This window comes from Patella vulgata, chromosome 3, assembly GCF_932274485.2.
Source record: "Patella vulgata chromosome 3, xgPatVulg1.2, whole genome shotgun sequence".
Lineage (NCBI taxonomy): Eukaryota > Metazoa > Mollusca > Gastropoda > Patellidae > Patella > Patella vulgata.
Window position 1 is genome coordinate 51310081 of NC_065881.2, and position 19119 is coordinate 51329199.

Below are 19119 nucleotides of genomic sequence, written 5' to 3' on the forward strand. Positions count from 1 at the left end.
GTTACAAGCGCGAACACGTACATTCTTCAGAAACACTTCAAATCTTCAAGCCACGGGCGACTGTGATCGCGGACATGGTTCTCTACCACTCAAGAACTAACGCGGTTCGATTGTCCACGGAATATTTCCAGCCACGAGAACGTACTGAAGACGCTGCTGGGGAACCTTCCGCAGTTATTGACTGAAACATGTATCATATTTCATATTTCATTACCATATCATATTCATATAAGATGATTTATTCTGTGTAAATTGCATGAAACTTGTCCCTGGTCTAACACATGGGCTTTAGATCATAAGGTCTGTCATTGAGTTAAGTGGCGTGTGTTTTTGGTGTTTTTAATTTATTTCTCCTGTTTTTATTATGCCTGTTGCGATCATTTTATTTCTTATTTGGCTAGTTGTGGGTAGCATTCAAATTTGGTCCTAGTCCCTGCAATGTACGAACTATAGCATCTCAAATTTTGATTTTCATTAAATTCAATTTTCAGAGACTGTTGGGTATCCGGCCCGTACCAAGGTATCATTAGCAGTAGAAACTTCAAACTCTGAGTGGTCCGACTGATGTAAAACAAATTGTCTGTACAAATCAATTACTGTCCGAATAATTATTGCCCAATCTTTTGCTTACTTTTTCCAATTTTCGAGGTCATCAACTGAATCAATCTAATATTTTGTGAGGATGCATCTGGGTACTAACCCATCTCACAGAAAAAATTTGATTCAAATCCCTGACCCAAGGTCTGTCACCCCCAGCATGGTGCTCTCTTCATCATAAAAATGTCATAGAATGTTCGCCCAACAAATCTAGATATCATAATACAAATGTTTTGGATAAATGGTTTGTTTTAGTCCAGCTAGGAATTCATTGGCACTTTTTTATGCCTTGCTTGAGGTCTCTAACGAGTCAAACCGACAAAGCCCACTTGTTTGTCAGTTTCAGAACTTTCGATGTGTCGGAGGTTTTTGTTGAGTAGAAAGGTTGAATATATAAATATGCATGACTTTAGAAAGGCAAATAATACAACTTTGGAACATATATAATTTAAAGTAGGCCTATGCCAGAGACGGACTCGGTCTGAAAAATGAAAAATAAATTGCACATTAATTTGAAACTCACTTTTGGCTTTGCATTGGGTTTGGATTTTATTCCAACCGTTTTTCATCCCACGATAAAAGCTTTTGAAGTTTAGTTTGTAATCGGGAAGTCTATGTCTATTTTACAGAGAAAGCCGAAAAGAACTACTTAATAGTAAAATCTTAAAGAAAAGTCTCAGATATATTTATGGAACGGTGTTTAATGTCTCGTCAACACAATAATTCGGTCATTTCGACAATTTTTATAATTTATAGTTACATGTACCTCTGCAGTGCCAAATAATAGAATTTTGCGTTTCCGCATACTGTTCTTCGGTTTCCAAATGTCAAGGGTTTTTTTAACGTGCACGCTTATTAGCACACTTTCCTTGCTATCCCCTTCGTGGTAACCAAGTCTTTCACAAACTGAACAATTCAATTCAACGTATTCAAACAACATAATAGTTGCCCACTTGTTGAGACCTCGACCAATTCTCTTCTAAATTAGACAGTAATAAATGCTATAGGACACAAGGAAGTTGAAAGCAAGAGTCATCTGAATTTCAAATAACTTTATTTTAACGACATTTAAATTCTTTTTAAGAGCTCTTTTATAACCGATCAGGGCCAAGTCCGTCGGAGAACCAAGATAATTTGTTATTAATGTTCAGAATCACACTTGAACCATCATAGTCGAATAGGCCTATAATAATCGTTAAATTAAAACTTCTAATTTTATAGTCTGTGTGACATTTATGAAAATGACAGAGGTATAACTTATAAGAAATAAAATAGTCTAGTTGCCACTTACCATTACGTCCAATGTGCCTCTCTTTTTTCATTGGTTTCCTTGACATCAAACAATCAAATTACGTCACGAAATTCAATAAAGTTAGAATAATAAATTTAAAGAACGCTTAATCCATAACCTAACTGACCGGTAGTTCTACTATAGTAGCATTGGGTCAAGTCAAGTTTGTTCACCTCCTTGAGTCAGTGTTGAGAGATTTGAAATGCTTAGCAGGGGCGTGTGCAGAAAAATGAGAGGAGGACTGTCCCGGCGTGACTGACCACGGAGCCTCGACGCGGGTATGGGGTTCTCCCCAAGAAAATTTTGAAAGTATGAAGTCGATTTCTTTATTTCTTTGCATCTGAGGCCTTTTGTTTAGATGTATAGGCTCTCTCCTAGGCTCTCTCCTGGGTCTCCCTTGTATAGGCTCCACATGAGTTGGGGGGTGGGGCAGGAACCTGCATGCTTAGTGGTGTTTAATAAAGCTATTACTTCAGCAATTCCAGTCAAATAACTCCTCATAGAATTTCATAAATATTATGTTCGATCCCTGCATTGGCTAAGAAAGTTCATCCAGATTTTCCGGCGTGGTTCCCCCTTGTCAGTGATGCAGGGCGGAGGGCCTGATAGGCGACAGCTGTCCAGTCGTTCGGATGGGACGAAAAACCGAGGTCCCGTGTACACATTGGCATGCACGTAAAAGATCCCTTGAAAGTTGGAATTCGATATAAGAGTAGGCCGTAGTGCCGCTGTCCGGGCAAAATTTCCCTCATAGCACACTGTATGGCGTATGCCCGTCTTCATTAGCCCAAGAGACTTATCTGCACCATAAGCTTATAACTTAAAAATACATCCTGTTTTTAAATAATTACTCGAAATAAATATAATAGCTTCACATTTTCAGTTTCGAGTCTTGCAAATTATTGTCTTTGACAAAATGTTGACATTTTAAACATACTGGTCTTCTTTAGCTCTATAGGAACTAACACGCCAATATGTGTTATTAAATTCCAATATATAGGTAATATGCAGTGCTTGTCAATGGCATAGGACCCCTTTCTTATTCTGAATTTGATGTTATGTGTAGCCAAGTGAAAGATACGCTAATCAATTATTTTGCATGTAAACTATGCAAAACAATTTTCTTGTAAATGTTTAATAAATGATTTAATCCCGAAAGTTCGATTTTTCATACCTTTAAGTATTCTCTCTATACTTAGAATTGCTAAGTTCCAAAAGGACCGAACTTTCGGGCAATCTGACTTTTCGGGCAGACGGGTAAAGTGAAAACAAAAATTATTATTTCATCTAGTTGGCAAAATAAAGTGCCCGAAATCTAATGAAACACTGATTTTACTTTTCTTTTAATTGAATACCACAAATTTGTACTATATTGACTATGGATTAAAACATTTTGTCCGGAGCCATTCTACTGTTAGAAATGGTTTCACTACTGATGTCTTCCGTCTTGCTCCAGCCACAGTAGTGGACTGTCCTAAGGTCTTCATTTGAGCAAGTTTTGTAGTCAATTGACTAAAAAACGTTACTGGCCTATAACTCCCTAAATTTCCAATAACACTGACCCCAAACTGTACTGTACATAGCTTAAAGTAGCTAAGTCTCTAACTCAATATCATCCAAAACCTTCGACAATGAAAACACGAATTATTTGTCAGTTTTAATCAACATTGGTGTTGTGATTTTACCGGGAAAAGACGGGCTTCTGATATCCAATATTCAAGACAAAATAAACATTTTACGATTGGTACACGAATCGTGTACCATAATGCGTTACAGCGCAATTTGTAACAAGCGACTCGAAGAACGAGGTTAGACATATTCCACAAGTCATGTCAAACGGTGACCCTATATTCTTATCTGGAGAGCCTGCGCAATAAATACTATCGGTGTAGACTGGAATAACCAGACGCTAGAGATTGCCATTGGATTGAGACTTCTGGCGTATTTCGCCGAACATAACTGCTTTGAAATTCGAGTAAAAATGGAAACGATTGAATGTAAATCGGTTTATTTACATTCATATTATATTATTATATAGGTTGCGACCCATTTGTGTCAATTTGTAGTTCCCAAATATTAGTGATTTAGCTCCTTTAACATATAATAAACCAATTCCCATTGAAATAAAGGTGAAACCCTACCGTATAATCATATGATTTGATTAAACCCAACTGCTATGCGAAATTTCTGTTCAGTTTAAAATGGCTGCCGAACCAGAATCGCGGGGTGTCATGTCACTCGAAAAACTTTACTGTTCGATAAGATAAGATTATGATTTCAGTGTTCCACTCTTCACTATTAGTAACAAAATTACTTATTTCCATGCAAACTGTGATGATATGTGTTGAAAATTTTGCAACTGAACCTAATTTTACTTGCTTAAAGCCTCGAATAGTGTATCAATTGCAGCCGTAGATAAAAATTATCACGGCTAAAAACTGCAGCTACTCTACTGTGTGCGACATTTTTCGAGCATTGATTACTTTCAGCTGCAACAGTCCGTTAGGATGGTTTGGATTCAGTGGGATTTCGGTTGAAAAAGGATTTGAAACTTAGAAATTGCTTAACGCACGGGCGAGAATAGCAGAAAAACGCATTTCCGGCGGTTAAATTTTCAAAATTTTCTCGGGGAGGGCGAGACCTCCATACCCCTCGACGATTGATTTGTTGTTTGGGATTCAGGTCAGCCATCTAAGGTAGGCTATATTGGACCATGGACTGTATTTACGGGCTGGAATAACGCGATTGTGGCAGTGGACTGTAAAGGATTGATTGGTTGATTGGAATCCGAGGCAGCCAACAAAGCTAGTATTAGACCATTTTGGAGTTGCTGTATGCTGTATTCACGGGCTGGAATAGCAGGAAAACGCGTTTGCGGCCGTTTAATTTTCCAAATTTTTCTTGGGGACCCCCCTTCGCCTCTCGCAGACGACCGACGCCATCGTGGTAACCCGAATTTTTTTTTTAGGCATTTCAGGTTCTGCTCTCAACCCCTAACATTCATCGAGTCCGAACGCCTATGAATTCACCATAAGGGCTAAAACCAGTAAACATACTCTATATATAAACGCAAACAGGTAATTTAAATGGAATTTACCATTATACCGGTATATCACGATCGGCCATTTTACAGGAAAGGGTGAAATTGATTTCCGGAGATGTCCCAACCGTTAATGGAATTAATATTTGTTTAGCACTAACCATCTCTCTCAGATCGGAATACAAAAAAAAAACAGCAACTCAAATACATAACTCAAAATCAACAACACACTTATCTTCAATCTATAAATGTCAAAGAAAAACAATGATTAATATAATGGTAGTAGTTACTAAGAGAATAAAAAAAATATCAGAAAACGTATGCAAGCAGTCCAATTTAATTGAACCTATTTTTAAACTACATGGTTTCGTCGCAGTGGCGTGATGGTGGGGTAGTTTCAGGAAGGACTTATTGAGAGCACGTAGCACATTTTGCACAAATGCCTCCAACGTTGGTGTAAGGGATTTCATTCGAGGGCCTACTATATATTCTTCTTTCTCACTTTACGATTCCGTTCATCCATTCTTTGAAATGCCGGTATAAAATGAAATGACAGTCATAATATGCAATGATGTATTCATTAGCTGCCGTAATCTCCCAATAAAGAAGAAAATTAAGGTAGTCAGTGAAAGCTTGAAAGCAAACAAATGATTTGCCAGGACCCCCCAGGTTATACCCCTTGTACACCAAGAACTTTAGGGTAACAGTGATTGCCGACATTGAAATACTTGCCTTCTGGTTTATAAAATGTGTATTGAACAAGGCAGCTGATTTATTGAAAATATTGAAATAATGAAAATTTACAAATGGACTGATTACAATTTATAAGAAAATGATTTATTGTCCCATTATAAATATACATGTGTTAGTTTATTCTCCATTATAATTATGCATAATATTTTACATAATACATTGTTCTTGCATAGAAACATAAGTATACCAATAATGGTTCTACTTAAATAAGTAGAATTAGTGAAGATACAATAAATAATACACCTATAACAAAATGTAATAAATTAATCAAATTAATTTCAATATTTTTAAATATTTACCAGGTGTACCAGTTAATAGGAAGACAGGGTGCACCAAAATTGCATCTGAGGTTTATCTGACAAGATTTGTAATGTACACAAGGTCAAAGTTATTCTTATATAACCTGGGCCCTTATTCACGAAAACTTAAACTAAGATACAATCGAAATTTTAAGAAATACTGCAATTCGATTAGCAGACCAGTAAAATCAATTTGCATATATCCAATGAAGTTGTAGTATTTCTTAAAATTTTGGTTGTAACTTAGTTTAAGTTTTCGTGAATAAGGGCCCAGTACCTTATATTATTTTTAAACAAATGCTGTTTATCATTCATTTTAGTTTACTGATTTTATTTATCATGTAATTTTTTTTTTATGTTAAGAGACTCTAAAATCTGAAGTGCTCCCAGGCCTACATGACATCTGTGTTAAGCCATACTAAATTTCTAACCTTTCTCAATCTCCATAATTATTTATTCAGAACTTAAAATAAATGAAGACCTTAGGAGCAAAAATAATTTATACATTAAATATTAGATTTGAGTAAGTTTGTTCACTGCCAGATCTGTGTGTGCATTTAAATTTGGCAATCTGTCTCTTAGGCAACACACTAAAAATGTCTGCAATATCACTATCATTTGTAGACAATGGATAGATTGGACCTGTGACATGAGAATCAATGTTGAAATATGAAATGTCATCATTTACCACTAGTTCTTAAATAATACACAGTGGTGAAAGGCAAAGAAACACAATGAAATACAAATGTCTTATAAATATTAAAGCACACATTCATATAATCATGATGTTTTCTTGTCTTCTTTGATATTTTCTCTCTCTAGTTTACATTTTTGCACAATTCTATCAAAGTAATCCAGGTAGAAAAGGGAAATAACTCTAAATATGCCAGATGTGACAACCTGAAAAACATACAAATTACTATAAAGTCACACATTGTAAAAAATTAATGGAACATGTTATTAAAACAAGCAATTGCCATGCAAGATATGTCCACATTTTGCAAGAGATGGACAGAGAACGAGCAGAAAGAAAGTGATTTTTTGTACAATCAGGAGCCATAATCCAGGAAGTTACAGACAGACCGATATGCACAAATATTGAAATGGGCCGAGATCTTTTGGATAAAAACATACATTTTAATTTTCATCAAAATCGGATAAAAATTTGTAACTTCTAGAGGTTCCACAACCTTGGTATTACATACTTTTACACTATTTGCATACAAGGAGCGGGCATTTTGTCGGGCAATTTCGGTTCAATTTTCACGTAATTCAAACTCAACCATCATTAGGGTGCAACGGTTATGTCTTTAAACGTTTTTTAAAATTGAATACAAATTATGACTTCTAGCGGGTCCACAAGCTAAAAACAATCAGGAGGCATAATCCAGGAAGTTACGTTCCGATATGCGTGATTATCTCCATGATATAAACATAAGTTTAAGGGGTGAGGCTACCAGAAAAATGCTTTCTGAAATTCTAAAACTAGTGAATTGAAGATGGCACAAGTAGTTAGGAAATGTAATAAACAAGGGAAAACTAACATTAAAAATAAAGAAAAAAAAAGTTGTTGCCAGGGTAACACATTTTTTTGGAAAAAGTATGAGAAACATAGGTACATCATATCTCTGGCACTAAAAAAGATAAATGTCTCATTTTCAGACTGCTTATTCTTTAATGATAACCCCAAAACCAGACAAAGAGTTTTTCTCTATAATTTTTATAGTTTCTTGGTAAATGGTGTTTAAAACATTTGCCTCACCACAATATTTTGTCTTTGGAGAAATATTTTGATAACTTTTGAAATATTGATGATAATTCAAATTGCTTTCTGTCTGATTCTGTGGTAGATATTAGTTTATATATCCTGCAAATTTGGCAAAGATATCTTAATAAGTTACAGAGAGATAGTGTACCTACGTTTTTCATAATTTTTCACCAAAAAAATGTTTTACCCTGGCAACAACTTTTATTTAATGCTAGTTTTCCCTTGTTTATTTAATTTCCTAACTACTTGTACTATTTTCAATTCATTAGCTTTAACATTTCAGAATAAAATTTTTCGGATAGCCTCCCCCCTTAAAGTTTCATCAAAATCAGATCAGAATTTTGACCTCTAGATGAGTCACAACCTTGACTTACCATACTTTTATTTGTCAGGCAGTTTTTGTCCAATTTTTACAAAATTCAAACTCAACTGTCATTGTGGTATAACTGTGATTTATCACCCAATAATACATTCTACAGTAGATATCGCTTGTGTGATAAATTTCATAATCTACATGAATTTGATTGGTCAATCAAAAAGTAACTACTTTTTTATTTTCAAAGAACAGTTCAATTTTTATCAAAAGTAACTTATTATCCCGCGCCGAACGAAGTTAGGGAGGGATATTGAAATGGGGTCCGTCCGTCCGTCCGTCCGATTTCGTTTCCGGAGCATATCTCATAAACCGTTCAAGATATCTTTCTGAAACTTTGTACACACATCAACCTATTACAGTTGTTGTGCCTTTTGCTATTTAGGAATTTCTGAGATTTATATTTTTTGTGTTTCCATGGAAACAAATTTGACTTAGTTTTTGGTGTGTAATTTTGTTTCCGGAGCATATCTCATAAACCGTTCAAGATATCTTTCTGAAACTTTGCACACACATCAATCTATTACAGTAGTTGTGCCTTTTGCTATTTAGGAATTTCTGAGATTTATATTTTTTGTGTTTCCATGGAAACAAATTTGACTTAGTTTTTGGTGTATAATTTTGTTTCCAGAGCATATCTCATAAACCGTTCAAGATATCTTTCTGAAACTTTGCACACACATCTACCTATTACATTACAGTAGTTGTGCCTTTTGCCATTTAGGAATTTCTGGGATTGATATAATGTGTGTTTCCATGGAAACAAAAATGACTTACCGGTAGTTTTTGGTGTACAATTTGGTTTCCGGAGCATATCTCATAAACCATTCAAGATATCTTTCTGAAACTTTGCACACACATCAACCTATTACAGAAGTTGTGCCTTTTGCTATTTAGGAATTTCTGGGATTTATATTTTTTGTGTTTCCATGGAAACACATTTGACTTAGTTTTTGGTGTACAATTTTGTTTCCGGAGCATATCTCATAAACCGTTCAAGATATCTTTCTGAAACTTTGCACACACATCAACCTATTACAGTAGTTGTGCCTTTTGCTATTTAGGAATTTCTGGGATTGATATTTTGTGTGTTTCCATGGAAACACATTTGACTGTTCAAGATACCTTTAAAATAATTTTACCCATTATTTTATTTTCTGAAATCCAGCCTTCCATCCTGATTTTGTTTCTGGAGCATATTTTATTATCTGTTCAAGAAATCTTTTTGAAACTTTGTACAAACATTAACCTATTATAGTATTTTATTTTCTGATGTATAAGTTTATTGTTTAACATACAGCAGATAATTGAGGTAGGCAAAGGTTGTTGTGCAAACCTTACAGGGAGTAGCGACCCTGCCTTGCCGAGCTACTGTGATCAGAGTATGAAATTCTGTGAATTGATATTCCATGTGTCCGAATATGAGATTTGTCTAAAGCTCCAGTTCCCTCCACTTGCAAAATATCTCTATTTTCTATGTAGTCAAGTCTAATTTTTAAAACCAGAGCTTAATGTCATAAATTATCTCAAATCTTCTAGTAAATATCAATCAGTCATTTGTTTTCAGAAATAGAGAGCAATATCTACTAAACAGGGCCACAATATTAGGACCAGTGACACTGTTTGCGAAATCTGATACATTTTTATATTGATTACCAATAGCATAAACAAGTTATTTTTCCTTATTTCTTCCAAACAAGTGCAAGGGCGCAGGAAGTTGATGACTAGTCATCTTGTTTCTTATTAAAAAGGAACTATTTTTATTTAATTGACCTTGATGGAAACACTGTCAAAAAATGATGTATCACTACGCCGTAATGTAGTCAGGTTCAGTAAAAGTGAAATCTATAGCAAAGAATTATATTTATTTATTTGTGCATGTAAGAAGGGATTGTGTGATAAATAAAATCCCCTACTCGTCTTTTTTGATATCAAAAAAGACTTGTAGGAGATTCTCTATATTCAAATGTTTTTTTAATTAGAGGGACCACAAGCTAAAAATGCAATATTTTTTACAATCAGAGTGCATAATCCAGGAAGTTACGTAACAATATCTAAAGGAACTGAGATCTTAGAGTTATAAAGATACATTTCAAGAGAAGAGAAGCAAAATTAATAAAATCCTGAAATTCAATTCTCTTGATCCCTGAAACATTGAAAATATAATAAACAAATAATTTCTCTGATCACCATATCCGATTAATCATAACAGAGTTTTATAACAGCACATTTCTACTCACAATTATCCCTTATAAGTACCAACCAAACATTGACAGAACTTAATCCATTGATCGGAAATTAAATGTAATAAAGCAAGTATGTTTTGTTATAAAAGAATAATGTTTACCTGTTGTGTAGCATCCATCATTGATATAACTGGTGACATACCACATGTTAAACATGATAACATGTAGCCATCTAATCCCATATAACTAAAAAATTTACCATGCTGTAATAGTAATAACAAATTGATTTATATACTGAACACAAATGCAATGCATAATTATAATGAATAATGTAGGTAAGAAATCATAATATGATGTGTTTAAAAACAGTGGTTAAAAATAATGCGACTTACAGTAGAATCTTCAATAATCGATTTAGCCACTTCATGAGGGGAAAATAGCCCAGCTACTTCTGATATTAGATGTGTTTCTTTTGGCTGAAGAGGATATAAAATAAACAATTCAACATAAGGCAGCTGTCCTCTGCCTTAATCCCAAAATAGATAGATGACTCTCATAAATTATTTGTACTTTTATCTTTTTATAAAGCATTGAGCAATCAAATTGCTTAACATGACTAGAAAATGCTCATTATTGCACTTCATCAACATAGTGATGTGATAAAACAGAACACAAAGTTTCATCACTTTCACTCAATTAGAACCAAAGATATATACCAAAGCATCCATAAAGCAATTAGCTTATTTCTGCTTAGCCTAAGTGGAACTAGTTCATCATCCAACCCAGTCAAGATATTTTACATACATTAGAAACAGTTCTTGTGTTCCATAAACTGTGACAGACAGACAGCAAACATTTTAATAGTCCCCCTTTTTCTCCAAAAGCTGGGAGACAAATATAATCATTGTAAACTTTACAATTTTCAGATATACTTTGGTTAAAAGAACTTATTTAGAAGCCTTCTTCACTGACTGTGCAGAATTTAATCCCTTCAAAAACTTTCATTTTTCAATAATGATATGTACTTCATTTTTTTTAGAAAAGCAATAAAGTGCATTACATTGTACTAGTATAGACAGGGTTATCTGATTAGTATATAATGTATACTGTTTACTTGTCCCAGATAATATAGATTCACAACTATCAGTACACTAAATTGAACTTTGGTGTGAACTCTATCATCATTATAATTTGGTAATATCACAAACTCTACTCTATCTGATTTTAACATGATATACAACTTTTGTATACTACATATACTCTTCAAAAAATGTAGGGGATATTCAGAAACAATACAAAACTGCGGAAATACACTGCTGTTTTTATTAGAGGTAACGAGTGTATAATAATAACAGGCCAATTGCCTACACATGAACATAAACAGTTCATATGGGCGACTTATCTGACGGCCCCATTTCACTTGAAAATGGACGATGATTTTGATTTTTGTCTTAATAATCAGTAATTGCTCCACCAATCCTCAGACATTCAGCAATTCGTCGTGGCATGCTCCTAATCAACCTTCCAATCACGATTTGGGCCAATCTGACCCACTCCACTCCTCTTGCAGTGCCACGGCCAAGTCTTGCAGTGTTGTCGGTCGACGAAAATGTCTCCCGATCAAATTAATTGTAACACACTTAAGCAAAGATACGCTAAACAGTAAATCTTATGCAAGAACTGATAGGAAAGCAAACATGGATAGGATAAACCAGCAAGCGGCAGTTTTCATCAACCCTTCCTTGAAGTGTCAAATTTGACAATGAACCCCGCTATTGCGTTTCGCACATGCAGCTCAGTGGTTCTGTTGGGGCATAAGTTCTTCATCTGTGAACATACTCTCAAAGTATGTCAAGTGTCCATGACTATTTATCATATCACAACCTGCATAGGTATTTGCATTTCAATATCCCCCACTTTTTTTGAAGAGTATATATATACATATGATATATAATAGCAAAGTTAGTCTGCAACTCACTTTAGATTTTTGTTCTTCAGCATAACCTGGTGTATCAGTATCTGGTGGGAAAGCTAATGTGACACGAATATGATATGGTTTCAACTGTAAAAACAATTATTCACATTTTATAGATGTAGAGTAAAACTAGTAAACCAACATGCACATTAATTTCAATATTTGTTTCTTTTCTGTAACATAACAAAATAAAGAATGGGTAGTTAGTTCCATGAGTAAATCAAAACAACAAACTAATCAACTATTATTAATAAATAGATAAGCTAATCAATATAATTGAAAACAAAGCATGGTGTAATTATCTGATAAATAAATTAATATTATATATTTCCTCAACTCAAAGTAGACTATACCATGTCTTTATTTTAGGAAAGAGGTTATGTAAGGTTACATGAATTTCAGCTTTCTGTCAACTTCCTCCATATCACATTCATTTCGTGACCCATTAATTTATTGGTTTGCAATAATATAATAAAACATCCGGATCACCTGTCACAGACTTTGTGAGACACAAAATTTGGTGATAACTTGTACTTGACAAAGTCTGTAACAGGTGCCTTTTGTCCAGGATTGCATTTAATAAATTACATTATTATTACAATTGTTATTAATGATAGTTAAAACTAACTGCAACAGGATATTAATTATAATTCGTTAATAATTGTTCATCAATGTAAGTTTACTTTATGCTAGCCCTAATTTATATCCTGAAAAATAATGACTTATTTATTATATTTAATAAGCTTATAAATATATGTACGGTATTTATAAAAGAATTGATGTTTAAAACACTTTACCTCCATCTGTAGTGCTTCTGCTAAACCTCTTAATGCAAATTTTGATGCTGAATATGCTGTATAACCAAACAGACCTAATTGTCCAGCCTGTGAAGAAACAAATACTATACGACCCTGTTGTTGTTTCTTCATACTGGGTACCACAGCCCGTGTCACATATACACTGCCTAGATAATTTATATCTAGCATTCTTTTAAATTCACTGGGTGGAATTTCTTCAAACACACCAGTCATGGACGTACCAGCACAGTTCACTAAAAGTGCTACGGGTCCAAATTTGTCTTCAGCCTACAAATAAATGTTATAACTTTTACTTCAGATGATGAAAATGCAGATTTCTTTAATTTTAAAATTTCTAACATATCTTTAAATTAATTGCCAAGATATAGCCTAATTTGGTTTTCAAGGTGTTCAGTGAATGTTCATGCTATATCTATTGGTAAAATTACAGTAAAAACAGAAAAAATTGAATGTAAATCAGTTTAAAATACATCATATTACATTATCATTTATGTTAAATTCTAGGTCCCAAATATTAGCGATTTAGCTCCTTTAAGTGGTAATGCCTTTTAACTCAATGCATGGTTACCAGGATTATATGGCATTTTTCAAATCATAATCTTGAGATATATACTCTTCAAAAAAAGTATGGGATATTGAAATGCAAATACCTATGCAGGTTGTGATATGATAAATAGTCATGGAAACTTGACATGCTTTGAGAGTATGTTCACAGATGTAGAACTTATCGCCCCAACAGAAGGGTTCATTGTCAAATTTGACACCTCAAGGAAGGGTTGATGAAAACTGCTGTGTGCTGTTTTATCCTATCCATGTTTGCTTTCCTATCGGTTCTTGCATCAGATTTACTGTTTAGCGTATCTTTGCTTTAGTGTGTTTACGTTTAATTTGCAATGAGACGTCTTCAACATGATGAATGTCTATGTGCTATTGGCATGCTTCAAATGTCTCACAGTCTGTGATCAGCAGACTGTGGAACCGGTAAGGACAAACACATAATGTTGATGATAGACCTCGTTCAGGTCATCCTAGAGCCACTACACAAGCCCAGGATCGATACATTCGTACACAGGTCCTGCGAAATCGAGCTACACCACAAACGATTAGAAATCGGCTACATGCAGCCCATTTGCATGCGCGACGACCGCATGTTGTGCCTCCATTAACTTGCCAGCGCATGGCAAACAGGCCTTAATGGTGTAGGCAACATAGAAATTGGGGTAATCGTCGATGGGCGCGTGTTATGTTCTCAGATGAGTCCAGATTTACTCTGGATTTCACCGACAGACGTGCTCGCGTTTGGAGGCGTGTAAATGAGTGTCATGCTAACGCTAACGTCAGACAGCATGACAGATTCGGGTGTGGGTTGTTATGGTGTTGGGAGGAATCGCCATGACTGGCAGAACGGACTTGCATATTGTTCAAGGAAGGGTCACTGGTGTGTACTACCGTGACCACATCCTGGCACCGACAGTTCTGTCCTTTGCTCAACATGCAGGTCGACTTTTTTTCTTTCAAGATGATAATTCCCGTGCCCACCGCGCTCATGTCGTGAATGACTATCTCCAGCGTCACCATATTGTCCATATGCCTTGGCCAGCCATGAGTCCTGATCTTTCCCCTATAGAGCATGTCTGGGACAACCGACAACACTGCAAGAATTGGCCGTGGCACTGCAAGAGGAGTGGGTCAGTTTGCCCCAAATCTTGATTGGACGGTTGATTAGGAGCATGCCACGACGAATTGCTGAATGTCTGAGGATTGGTGGAGCAATTACTCATTATTAAGACAAAAATCAAAAATGTTCATTTTCACTTTTGACAGTGTATCTCTTTGCGAGTGAAATGGGGGTGTCAGATAAGCCACCCATATGAACTGTTTATGTTCATGTGTAGGCAATTGGCCTGTTATTAATATACACTGGTTACCTCTAATAAAAACAGCAGTGCATTTCCACAGTTTTGTATTGTTTCTGAATATCCCCTACTTTTTTTGAAGAGTATATGAATAAAGCAGCAGCTTAAAAATGCACTGGATGATTCATTCTAATCGAATGGCAAGTCCTCTGAAATTGACTTTGAATGATTCTGGCAATTACTGGATAAGTTTTACCTGTTGGACTGCTTTTTCAACAGCTTCATAATCTTTAGAAATATCAACAGATATACATATGACACTCTGAAAATCAAATAAATTGTTTATACATCATGTAAATCAGTCAAGTCATTTTTTTTTAAACTCTGTGAATAGTCCTGTTTACATGCATGTTGCTGGTATTTATTGGAAAGTACATTGTGGGATTATATATGTTTCAAACAGTTTTATTCTTATTTATATGTAAGAAAACTAAAGTCAAACCTGAGAATCCTTATTTAAAAAATGTTTCTCAACTTCTACCTTGGCTTCTTGTAATTTACTCTGCAATAACATCCATTAATTAAACATACATTATGCTAGAGGTAAATCTGTCAATTGCAGGTCTTTCTTTAGGCCTGAAATGTTATCTAAATTATTAATTAGACATTAATTAACTTATCCAGACCATAATCAACTCTCGATTTCATCGCTAGCCTGTTATATTTACTGGATTGGAATACTATCTGCTGCTCAACGCTCATTGATAATTAAATCAAAAAATTGATAATCGAGACTGTTTTTTATCGTACTAACTTTAGTAATGATGATCGATGCTAGGCCCAAAATTCAATCGCTAAATTCATGGTTCAAAGTGGATCAATTTGAAATTTTCAGCAAATTCCCTTTACATTATCTAGTTTTTCACTATTATAGTGACAACTGCCAGCTCTTTATCTAATCTCCCATAATGTATCTTTAATGTACCGGCTAATCATATATACTGTGTATATATATATATATTTTGGCAAATATATGAGCATTCATATCATTGCACAGTGTAATGACAAGTGATGTATCATACTATGATTAGAGAGAGGAATCGGGTTTAACGTCCACTTGACACAAACTAGGTCATTTTAGGACTAACATACGATTCAATTTTATTTCAATAATTCGCTTGCATGTGTCTTTAGCAGTGGGAGGAAACCGGAGGACCCAGAGAAAACCCACAAGGTTGGATAGGCGACCCTAGTACTTGTCAAAGTCATGTACAAGCAGAGAATTGAAACAATGCCACTTGACCCAATGACAGATCTTCTGATCCAACGTGCAAATGTTAACCATTTGGCCACCCAACCCCTCTATTATGGGATCAACTAATAACCCTGAACAGTATTATGGACAGCAAATATTGAAAATGTAATAAAATAAATAAATATACCTACTTTATTTCTTGCAAGAAGGGTTATATTTGCTCCTCTTTTAGCTACATTTATAGCTAAAGCTTTACCAATACCACTAGACCCACCAGTTACCTGAAAAATCATATACAAAGTTGATATACAATCTGCTTGTTATAGCACATTAAACGACTCAAAATGTATAAAAAAATGGTGGAGATGAGAGAGCTGAACATACCTAATCTATTACTATATTACTGGTAGGCCTACTGATCTCTCGATGAAATATAGGGCCAGGGAAGAAATTTCTAGTGACATTTAATTAGGATGTTTGGACCACTAATTGATTGGTTGTGCGGCCTATGCTATTGTAATGGTAATTAATTATATCCTGTTAATAGCTCTGCATAAATTTGTAGATAAGTGGCAGAAAAATACAGGAAGTTAATAAGAAGTCAGTTTTCTAGATATTCGATTTACTTATTAATGCTTATTTTATGCTCTCATTAACAACAATAAAACCCTATTATAGATAATGGTCACCATAATTAAATATTTTTTTTTGCATTGCCATCGTGATAGCCAAAACCCCTTAACTATATTGATCAGTTTAACTTCCAAATCACATAAGCAGAAACCAGGTCATTTTATGTGCTATATGTAATTATATTCAGCTATTTCAGAATACCCCCCCCCCCCCAAAAAAAAAAATTCAACTTGTTTATTTTGTCTTCAATCTTGCATTGTTAAACTGATATGATCAATAATGAAAATGTTTGCCATTAACTTATACAATACAGTATATAATACAGGTTATCATGCTCTAAATTAATGTTAACTATGTATAGATGGTTAGAATTAATTAGCAGATGTGTAACTAACCGTAAATGATTCAACTTCTGATGTAACCGTGTGGCTAGTTCTAATACACAACCCAACTCATATCATTCAATAATCAATGTCTTAACACATATAAATTTAATGACTACTGCCCACAATTTTAACTGACTAGTATGAGTAGTACAAATTATTTAAAATGCCGATTTAGATCTGTTAATATACATTTTTATTATTTGTTCATAAGTAAACAATATCCACTTAACAATTACAGTACAATGTTTAACTAAATGGGGCTTGATATAGGCCTACTACTTCTCTGCACCTACATGTAATGAAGATGGGGATACACCATGTGAGGGAAATTTTCCCCAGATCTATTTCCCATTCTCTTTATTTAATTCCAATTCTTTTACGTACATACCCACAAACTTGTAAATGAGACTTTAGTTTTTGTCCCAGTCATGTACCTAGACTCTGTTCCTTGCCAGTCCTCAGTCCTGCACTACTTGCAAGGGACATCCTGCATGGCTCAAAATCCCAATGAACTTTTAACTTTTTTTACTGTACAAATCCTACTTAATTAAAGAGGGTTTTATCAATACGGTATCGTATATTATCATTTGCTTGATAAAGACAACATTATCACCACCAAAATGTTGCATGTTAATAAACCAGTAATTGTTATTTCATATAGGCCTACAGTTTTTAGTGTGTAAGCTACCATGCCTACTGTTCAATTATTAAATGCCACTCAGAGCTTGAACATTCATTGCAATTCGAACCTGTGGTTTATATAATATACGTGTAAATACATGTAGTAAGTGGGGGGTTGGGATGGACTTGTAGTCTAGAGTGTCGCTCTTCAACCTCTAGCTGGCCAGTCACCTCTGGCTTGCGGTTGTGGTTTTGATCCCTGGTGTGAATGTATGTGAATGTAGGGTGCTCAACCTTGTGGGTTTACTTCGGGTACTCTGGTTTCCTTCCACAGGAAAGACCCATGCACATGCACTAAGATAATAAAAATTAAAAAATAAGATGTATGTACTTCTACTTGTCTGTGATACCTTTGTTGGAAGCAGACCTTATGTTATAAACAAAACTCAATAGTCTAGTACAATACAACATGTACTGTGGTAGGTATTTATCATGTATTGAAGTATTTAATTGTTGTACCACAAAATATGTTGCCCTGATTGGACGTTTTGTTGCAATGAATGCGAAACATTTTATTTTAATTTAGCGAGTTGTAATTGTTGTTGTCATGGTTACCATATGCCTACTTCATTATTAGCCTATTGCTGATCCTGCTGAGTGCTGCTGCTGAGTTCTGATCCTAGTCACCGTTATATTATTTTCAATGACACTACTAAGTACTAAGTAGTGTAGTACTAGGCCTACTTACCAAGACATGTGAACCTTGCAATTTCAACGCTTTTGGTGTAATTAAAGGAGAAGCAAAATATAGTATGATCAAAAATATCATAAATATTGCCAAAATTATCCACCAAGAAATCATGTTTCTTGATTGAGTTCCACGTCTCTTGTTTTTATGCCTACTGCATGAGTACTGTACACAACCTGAGCTTCCGACCGTAACAGGGTGTAAAAATGGGAGTTATCTCCCTTACACCATAGATAACACAAAATGAACTTTATTAAAGTCCTATTGTTACTAAACATAAATAGAACATTTTAATTAGAATAATTGATTGCGAAATATATAATGTTATTTTAAAGATAATAATGTGTCTACCTAAATCCTAGTTTCCGTTCAAAAACTGAGAAAAACCAGGTCTACCATGTGAGAGAATACTCTACGAAACGTCGCCTTAAATACACTAGTAGCTGTTTTCCATAAGTATGTGTTTTTTTGTTAGGTCTACCATGATGGTGGGAAAACTAAAACAAATTTTTTCTGCCTT

At 34.7% G+C, this 19119-nt stretch overlaps 1 protein-coding gene across 1 annotated transcript; it reads right to left on the minus strand.

Moving 5' to 3' along the window:
• Positions 1-5743: 5743 nt before the first annotated feature.
• Positions 5744-18791, minus strand: LOC126815613 (3-ketodihydrosphingosine reductase). The gene is made up of 9 exons (XM_050541342.2): positions 18600-18791; positions 16403-16492; positions 15459-15518; positions 15213-15278; positions 13080-13367; positions 12286-12369; positions 10700-10783; positions 10469-10570; positions 5744-6880 (listed from the first exon to the last, which is right to left on the minus strand). The coding sequence occupies exons 1-9, from the start codon at positions 18711-18713 to the stop codon at positions 6761-6763; spliced, it is 1008 nt and encodes a 335-aa protein (XP_050397299.1). The 5' UTR covers positions 18714-18791; the 3' UTR covers positions 5744-6760.
• Positions 18792-19119: the final 328 nt, after the last annotated feature.